The following is a 9,221-nucleotide window of genomic DNA, read 5'->3' as shown; positions in this document are numbered from 1 at the left end:
GGTCTTTTTGAGAGAAGGTCTTACTATGCAGTTCAGGCTGGCCTTGAACTTACTGTAACCTATGCTGGCCTCGAACTCACAGGGATTCTCCTGCCTCATCCTCTGGAGAGCTGGGATTACCAGGCCTGTGCCACCATGCCCGGCTATAGGGTATTTCTGAGAAAGGTTTACCTTCATCTGTAAGAAGTGAGGCCAGATTTGTGTCTTCACTATAGGGATGCTGAGTATCTTTGATATTTCCAATTTTTTTTTCTTGGTTTTGAGACAGGGTTTTGCTTAATGTAGTTCATGCTGCGAACATGCAGCCTTACTCTCTCGGGTGCTGAGGTGATAGGCATATGCCACTGCACTGGCTCTTGCTAAAGTTTTTAATGATAGCATGATGCTTTGAGAAAATACTGTTAATGTAACCATTCCTTTTGACATTTCATTTAGTTTGCCTTTGTTGTGCTTAGTTGTTTTACCTGTTTATAAAGTTGTCCACAATATATGAGAATACTAGTTTTGCTGTACTGTGAGTCTGTTTAAAGATTTAAAAAGAATATTTTTAAAAGATATGCTTATATTTAGACACTTGAAGTTAAGTTTGAAAACATTTGGTGATACTAGTGCTTGTAATAATAAACCATTGTCACTGTGGTTCCTCACGTTCTGTTTGCTGATGCAGGACTCTCGTTGGGGAGATAGAGATTCAGAAGGCACATGGAGAAAAGGGCCTGAAGCCGACTCTGAGTGGAGGAGAGGCCCGCCAGAGAAGTAAGTGGAGTTGTGAAAATATGTAGTACGCCCCAGTCGTGGATCTTGTTAATAACGTATCAGTGGTTTTTAAAAATCTAATTGATGAAGAAAGGAGAGCCGTGAATAATTATATACGTGTCTTTAACTGTTACTGGACATTCATAATGTATTTTATTACCTTGATGACTGACCTAAATATCTCAAGAAAGAATGCTTTCCCCCTCTTTTTTGTTGCCTAATCTAACAGTTTAGGTGGTAAAAATGAAGAGTTCCATAACATTTTTCCTCTAGATTTGTTAAGTGGATTGAGCCATCCTTTAAAATAAGAACTTTTGGCAGGCAAGAATCCAGGCTTTAGTTTCTGTGCAGAAATGGGGTTTAGGTAGATTGCTGTAAAAGGTTTAGCAGTTGCCAGCATGTTCTTGAGAAAGTACGCATAGCCTGTTTTTTTGGCTGTTGCCATTTTGGTCTATGCATTGGTATAAGATCTGGTTCTTTAAACATTCTTTTGAGGACTAGAATTTATGAATTTATTAGACTGGTGATTTTTTTAAGGGAGTGAAACGAAATAGTTCCTCCCAGTACATCAGTGCTTTCTGAAAAAAAAACTGTTCTTAAAAAAATGTGTGGCTTGTTGCTCTGTAGGGAGTGGAGACGTGGAGAAGGACGGGATGACGAGAGGCCTCACAGAAGGGATGAAGATCGCCCACGGCGCTTGGGGGATGATGATGAGAGAGAGTCTTCTCATAGAGCAGATGATGATCGGGTACCCAGGCGTGGCATGGATGATGACAGGGGCCCCAGACGTGGTCCTGATGAAGATCGCTTCTCTCGCCGTGGAGCAGATGATGACCGGCCTTCTTGGCGTAATGCAGATGATGACAGGCCTCCCAGACGAATTGGTGATGACGACAGGCCGCCTAGACGAATTGGTGATGATGACAGGGGAAGTTGGCGTCATGCGGATGATGACAGACCACCTAGACGAGGATTGGATGATGACAGAGGAAGCTGGCGAACAGCTGATGAGGACAGAGGACCAAGACGTGGGATGGATGAGGACCGGGTGCTGAGGCGGGGCGGTGCTGATGATGAACGATCATCCTGGCGGAATGCTGATGATGACCGGGGTCCCAGGCGGGGCTTGGATGATGACCGGGGTCCCCGGCGAGGCTTGGATGATGACCGAGGACCTTGGAGGAATGCTGATGATGACCGGCTTTCCAGGCGAGGTGCAGATGATGACAGGGGGTCTTGGAGAAACATGGATGATGATCGGATGTCTAGACCTGGTCCCTGGAGACCCTATGTTAAGCCAGGTAAAATTCTTTATTTAGCTTAGATGCTTTATGGAATCAGATTGATGTGTTTACATGCAGAAAGTGAAATTTAATGCATAGTGACAGATTGAGCTGTCTGGCCATTTTCAATGTAAGTGGGTTTTTCCTTCAATGCCTTCTACAGTGATTGCTCTACCACACTCCAAAATAACCTTCCCCGTCATTAGTGATATTAGGCCTGTTTTCTTCCTGTCACTTGACTGCTGCTTTGGAGGCTCTTTTTGCACCCATCCCTGAAGTCCTATCTTAGACCAGCCAGCTCTTAAAAATAACTAAAAACCAAGATATGTTCTCTTTTCTTACGTTTTTAGTCTTGAGCCTGCTTATTTTTTACAGTTTATTAACTTCGGTAAATTGTGTATGTGTTTGACACATTTATGTAACTTTTTTTTGCTTGCTGCGTGCGGGTGACAAGTGCATGGTAAATGCACAATTCAGCTCCACCTACAAGTCTCATTGACACTTCACACTCAGCCTTTGCAAATCTGTGTTCACTGCCTCCCCCCAAAACACACGCCTGCTTTTCTCTTAGGGGTACCACTCTCATTCTTTACATGCAGTCTTTCAGTTTTTTGCCTTTTTGATATTCCTTAATCTACCCACTTCTGCATGAACTCTGCATAACCTTGGGCTGGTGCTTTTGAGACAGGGTCTCACTATTGAGTGCAGGCTGGCCCTGAGCTCTCAGCGATCCTCCTGCCTCAGCTCTGGGCTTACAGGTGTGCACCACCACACCCGGCTTTCTTTGAGCTATCCTCATTGGTATCTGCCCGTTCTCTCACTCCCAGTTCGTATTACATTATAAAGTCTGTCCTAAGTTTAGAGTTTCCTTTCTTACTTTGTACCGCTGTCTTATTCTAACCTCGTTTCCTTCCACTGTTAGCTTTGTGATCTGGAGTAAGTGACTTAGCTTTTCCGTGTCTCACTTAAAATAGGGTTAACAGAACCATGGAGTCTCCTTAAATTGTTCTCTAAAGTTGTGATGAGTAATGAATCCTAGGAAAAATACATACAAAGTTGTATTCCCTTGGTTACAGAATTTTTGTTAGCTAGTCAGTACATAACCATACTTAAAATGCAATACTGTTTCATTAACATCACCAACAGCGCTAGAACTCAAACCTGAACAAAGTTTATCTAACACGTGTCTTTCCTTTTTAAGATAGGTCATAGTGCTCTTGTAGTTGAAGGCACTACGTAGCACTTCAGTGTTATGCTGGGTAGTAGTTTTAAGCAGCAAAGTCACCAGCAAAAATAAAAAATTTGGAAAATATGGAAGTAAGTAAATAGATCTTTAAGCAGACATTTGTTTATAGGAAGAGAGATGAAACTAAGAGGGCTGCCAACTTTGGCCAGTATTGATATGTTGCTTTGTTTTGCTGCTTTTGTGCTTTATTCATGGAAAAGTGCCCTGAATATTTTGAGCTTACAGAGTTTAGCAAGTATAGAGTCTCACAGCTATGGATAGGATTAAATGAGTCAATTTAGGTAGAGGACTTAGGTAGGTTAGTGCTTTGACACGTGGTAATACCAGTGTTAATCATAAAAGTAACTATTAGCTTTGTACCATAATATGCTTTCATTGAAATCTTGAGTTCCTGTGTGAGATGCTGGCAGGACCAAAGCATTTTCTCCTTGTTTCAGAACTAGCTGGAGGGTAATGAGTGGTGGATGACAGAAACATGAAAGTGGTGTTTTTTTTTTTTTCCTTTCTTTGAGGTGCTGTAGCTGGTGCAGTGACACACACCTGTAATACCAGGTATCCAAGAGTCTAAAGCCAGTGGATTGCAAGTTTGAGTCCTGCTTAGGCAACTTAGCAAGGCCCTCTCTCAAAGTAAAATAAAAATTTTTTAAAAACCAAAAAAACCCCCCCATAACTAGGGATTTAGCTTAGTAGTAGAGTACTTGCCTTATATACATGGGGCCATGAATTTAATCCCCAGTATCACAGGGGGGAAAAAAATCTCAGACTTATAACTCTCCAGGAAAACACAGTATGTTTTTACTCCTTAAAAGAGTAGTCTGTTTACCATGAGGACAGATTTTATACTCAACAGCTCAGCTTACAAGTAGAAAATCGAGTGTTTCGTATGTGTGTCAGAGAAACTGCCAGTGATGGGTATTCCTTAAACTAGTGTACATGGCTTCAACAGTGTTTTAAATGAAGTGGGAGTGTCTTTTAAAAAGGGTGGTGAATTAATGCCAACATTAGGATCTCTTAGATTGCCAGTTTATTTCTTGAAAGGAAAATTTTTTTTTTTCTTTTTAAAAAATAAGGTGGATGGAGAGAGAAGGAAAAAGCCAGAGAAGAGAGCTGGGGTCCACCTCGAGAATCAAGACCACCAGAAGAACGAGACTGGGATAGGGATAAAGAAAGGGATAGAGACAATCAAGACCGTGAGGAGAATGACAAAGACCCTGAACGAGAAAGGGACAGGGAGAGAGAAGCGGATCGTGAGGATCGCTTCAGAAGACCCAGGTGGGGTATTCTCAGTAAACTGTCTAGAGTTTAAGGGACTTGGGATTCTCTTAATACTGTCTGGTATATTCTCAGGTGTTTTTGAGAAATGATACTCTTCAACCTGTTCCCCTATTGGTTGCACACTAAAAACATTTTAGAGATTATTTAATTGGAAATTTCCTTTTAAATGAGAAAATGGGTTAAACTGTTCAGCAGCTTACAGGTTGTGTAAAGGTAGTTGAACAATTTAGGAGTGTTTAACAGCCATTGGTTTTTATGAGCAATCAGTTTTTATTGCTCTTAAATTATCAAAGCCCCTTTACTTTTATTAGAGATAAAAATTCCAGCTTGTGCCAGGAGGCACAGGCATGTAATTCCAGCCCTTGGGAGGCTGAGACAGGAGGATTGCTATGAGTTTAAGGTTAGCCTGAGTTATATAGTGAGTTTCAGGCCAGCCTGGACTATATAATGAGACCCTGTTTCAAAAAAGTAGTAGTTTGTTAATCTTGCCAGAGTGAACTTGCATCCATAAATCTAGATCAGCACTGTCCACATTTGGCTTTTGAGCACTGGAAATGTTTTTAATGCTGTTGAGGAACTGTCTCTATTTTATTTCAGTTACATTTTGGTAGCCACCCGTGTGGGTAGTGGCTCCCACATGGAAATCTAGGTGTCATTTGCTCTGCTACTCAGGTATCAAATTGAAGTCAAGTGCTGAGTTTAAACTTTGTTCTTGCTATAGTTGTAAACTCTGAATACCAGCTTGGATGAGGTGTGTTCATTTAAAATTACCCATCGAGTCTACCAACAGCAAGAACTTAGTTTTTTAAATTGCTACAGGGATGAAGGTGGCTGGAGAAGAGGACCAGCTGAAGAATCTTCGAGCTGGAGAGATTCCGGTCGCCGAGATGATAGGGATCGGGATGACCGTCGACGGGAGAGAGATGATCGGCGTGATCTGAGAGAACGACGAGACCCAAGAGATGACAGAGACCGAAGAGGGCCACCGCTCCGATCGGAGCGTGATGAAGGTATATTTTGTCAGCTGTCAGTGTACTGGAGAACATGACTCCTTTTACGTATTTGTGAATTTGTTTGTTTTTTTGGTTTTTTTTTTTTTTTGGTTTTTCTCTGGTACCGGGAACCGAACTCATGACCTTGTGCTTGCCAGGCAGTCACTTTTGCCACTGAGCTAAATCCCCAGCCCTGTTGTGAATTTGTTTGAATACCAAAAATAATAGTTGATACTTTTTAAAGTTAGAACTCCTGATCAAGCTGTGAAATGAACTGTTCTCTAAATTCAGAGTATAGCAATAGACTAAATTGATAAATATTATTTAGTGAAAATGAAGGCATAGTTTATTAGCTATTTAAAAGTGAGATCTGCTGGGTGTGGTGGCACATACCTGTAATCCCAGTACTTGAGAGGCTGAGGCAGGAGAATCACTGCGAGTTCAAGGCCAGCTTGGAAAAACATAGCAAGATCCTGTCTCAAAAACAAACAGCAACCCACTAAAAGTAATGTTCTAGCTAGGTGTGGTGGCACATGCCTATAAATAAATCCCAGCACTCTAGAGGCAGAGGCAGGAGAATTGCTTCAGAGTTTAGGGACAGCTTGGTCTACATTGAAAGTTCAAGGACAGCCTGAACTAAACAGACCCTATCTCAAAAAAAAAAAAAAAAACGGATAAAATAGTAAGGTCCTAGCAGAAAAGCACAAAATGTCAGTATTTCTCTAAAATTACAGTAGTTGAAACTTCAGCTAAAAAATAGTTCTAGTATATTTAAAATGTCTATTGCACTTAACACCTTTTTAATATTTTGCCTGTACAGCTGCATCGTAAGGCCATTCTATTACAGCTTGCCTGCCTGCCTGCCTGCCTGCCTGCCTGCCTGCCTTCCTTCCTTCCTTCCTTCCTTCCTTCCTTCCTTCCTTTCTTTCTTTCTTTTTCCTTCCTTCCTTCTTTCCTTCCTTCCTTCCTTTCTCTTCCTCTTTTTTTCTTCCTTCTTTTTTCTTTCTCTCTCTCTCTCTCTCTTCCTTTCCTTTCTTCTTTTGTCTTTTTGAGACAGAGTCTCTATACAATTCAGGCTGGTTTTGAACTCACTTTGTAGTTACTTCAGGCTACAAACTTACAATGACCCTCCTGCCTCAGCTTCCTGAGTGCTGGAATTACAGGAATGCACCACCACAGTATAGCCATATTTTACAACTATTAGTGGTACTTGAGCTGGGCATGGTGGTGCATGCCCATAATCCCAGCACTCAGGAGGCTGAGGCAGGAGAATCACTGAGTTTAATTTAAGGCCATCCTAGACTAGATAGTTCAAGATAGCTTGAACTATATATATAGTATGACCCCTTTAAAAAAAAAATAAAAGAGCCATGTTTATGACTGACTTGCTCTTTAAATTCAACAAGAGCAGAAACCCTTTTAGTTTATTTTTATGTTTTTTGAGGCTGTGTAGTTCAGTCTAACCTTGAATTCACTATTCCAGGCTGGCCTCAAACTCAGGATGATCCTTCAGCCTCGGCCTCCTGAGTGCTGCTAGGATTATAAGCATGTGACAGTATACCTTTTAGTTTAAAATTTTTCGTTGGCTAGATTTTTGTCATCTTGTTTTAAAGATTTTATAACTGTTAGAATATTTCCATAGGCCAATGATTTCTGCTTATTTTCAAATTTTGAGTTACATGTAAGCCTGTGCATTATTTTAACATGTTCTCACTAGCTTGAGCCACTGGTGGTACATGCGTGACTGTCCCATTGGGTAGCTTGTACCATTGGTAGAACAAATAGATCTAATCACTTTTATTGGTCTTTTTACTAATAAAATTAATAAAAAGTATAATCTAGTTAGTTGCTTGAATTTGGATAATTACTGTCCAGATAGAAATATTAATACTATTCATACCAATTAAAAACTAGATAACCATCAAAATTTTCATTAAATTATTTTATGTTCATTAATATCTTTAACACATTATATGTATATCTGATTTGTGGACATTGCACAAAATGTCCTAACACGTTCACTTTTATTGCAGCCACTGTAGCACCCTTTTTTTCACATAGTTGTGCATGTACCACTGGTATCTCAAGCTGGCAGGACAATCAAATTCAAATCAGAGCCCCCTGGCAGTGAGACATGAATTACAGCCCCATCACAAATGTGTTAAAGATGGTTTCAGGAACTGTACAAATAACTTAAACGTATAGAGGTGTTTTTGTTTTGTTTTAGTTCAGTATTTAGTTTAGTTAGTAGTTTAGTTATTTAAGAGTTTAGTTGTGGTTCTGTATTGTTACTCAGTAAAAGATTTCTTAGTTATTTGAGGTAGAGGTTAGCTTAGGTTGTGATTAGTTTGAGCAAATGCAAACTTATGCTTCTTTCAATTTACTAAATTGAACTTTTTAGTAAGCTCTTGGAGACGTGCTGATGACAGGAAAGATGACCGAGCGGAAGAGCGGGATCCCCCTCGTCGTGTTCCTCCCCCAGCTCTGTCAAGAGACCGAGAAAGAGACCGAGACCGAGAAAGGGAAAGAGACCGAGAAAGAGAAAGAGACCGAGACCGAGAAAGGGAAGGTGAAAAAGAGAAGGCCTCCTGGAGAGCTGATAAAGATCGGGAGTCTCTCCGCCGCACTAAGAATGAGACTGATGAAGATGGGTGGACCACGGTACGACGTTAGGTCTCAAGATCGTGGATGCAAACTCTTGTGTCTTACATAGGTTTGATTGCATTCAAAGATTACCATACTTGTACTTCAATCTAAATTGGATTCTTTAACGTTTCACCATAACACAAAAAGCATGAACTTGTATTAATCCTATATAATAGATTGATCATGCACCCTATCCACAGGAGGGTGGGAAACCATGCCATTTTCTGGAATTTAAGGTGTTGCATTATTTCATCAATCATTTGTTTACAAAAACGAAAAGAAAAACAAATAAATTTAAAATGTGAACCCATCAGGTATTAATACCTGTATCTTGGTATAAAACAGATCTTTTTTTTTCTTTTGATTTTTGAAATATCAGATATTAGTTTGGAATGAGGTGTAAGGCTCTATTAAAGAATATGTATTTGAAGACTCTTTAAACCAGTGGATCTGAAACAGTTTTCACACCATTAGCAATTGAAACATAAACTTCTTTAGGTATTTTGAGGTATTTACTATTAACTAAATTTAGAAAGTTTTTAGGTTCACTATAAGTGCAGTAAACATTGGATTCAGTGGGATTTTCTGTAGATTTTACTTAAGAGGTGAGTATAAAGCAGTGTGCAGTCTTTATTATGACAGTACTGCTCAAGTGCAAACCCTGAAACAATACAGCTTTTACACTTAAAACATTTGGTAAACTATTGCTGAGTTTTTTTCTGTTGCCAATAGGAAACTGCTTTCCATCAATGGAGAATTTATGCCTTTCAAACATTTTAAATATGTCAATATTTATAAATGTGGTTTGGAGAAATTGTTTAAATTCTTTTTCCTGATTTTCTTTCTCTTCAGGATAGTCTTTCAACAAGTAATTTGTAGTAATGACTGTGTTGACTTCAATTTTAGAGTGTAGTAGTTACGTTACAGATTAACTATTTGATCGTATTGAAGCCAACACAGAACTTGCTGCTGTGTTTTCTTTCTTCAGTGATAAATAAAAAACTCACAGAATTTTAGTGTTGA

At 39.7% G+C, this 9,221-nt stretch overlaps 1 protein-coding gene across 1 annotated transcript in view; it reads left to right on the top strand.

Annotated features, from left to right (window-relative positions):
- The window catches only part of Eif3a (eukaryotic translation initiation factor 3, subunit A), a 36,051-nt gene extending 26,830 nt beyond the window's left edge, over positions 1-9,221 (top strand). Inside the window, exons 18-22 of the mRNA XM_005387883.2 lie at positions 668-756; positions 1,384-2,057; positions 4,356-4,557; positions 5,380-5,570; positions 7,954-9,221. Coding sequence (XP_005387940.1) covers positions 668-756; positions 1,384-2,057; positions 4,356-4,557; positions 5,380-5,570; positions 7,954-8,225 — 1,428 coding nt within the window. The 3' untranslated portion in view covers positions 8,226-9,221. The remainder of the gene's footprint in view (positions 1-667; positions 757-1,383; positions 2,058-4,355; positions 4,558-5,379; positions 5,571-7,953) is intronic.

This window comes from Chinchilla lanigera, unplaced genomic scaffold (genome assembly GCF_000276665.1).
Source record: "Chinchilla lanigera isolate Chin_1 unplaced genomic scaffold, ChiLan1.0 scaffold00030, whole genome shotgun sequence".
In the NCBI taxonomy this organism is placed as follows: domain Eukaryota; kingdom Metazoa; phylum Chordata; class Mammalia; order Rodentia; family Chinchillidae; genus Chinchilla; species Chinchilla lanigera.
This window is presented reverse-complemented; position numbering and strand designations above follow the sequence as displayed.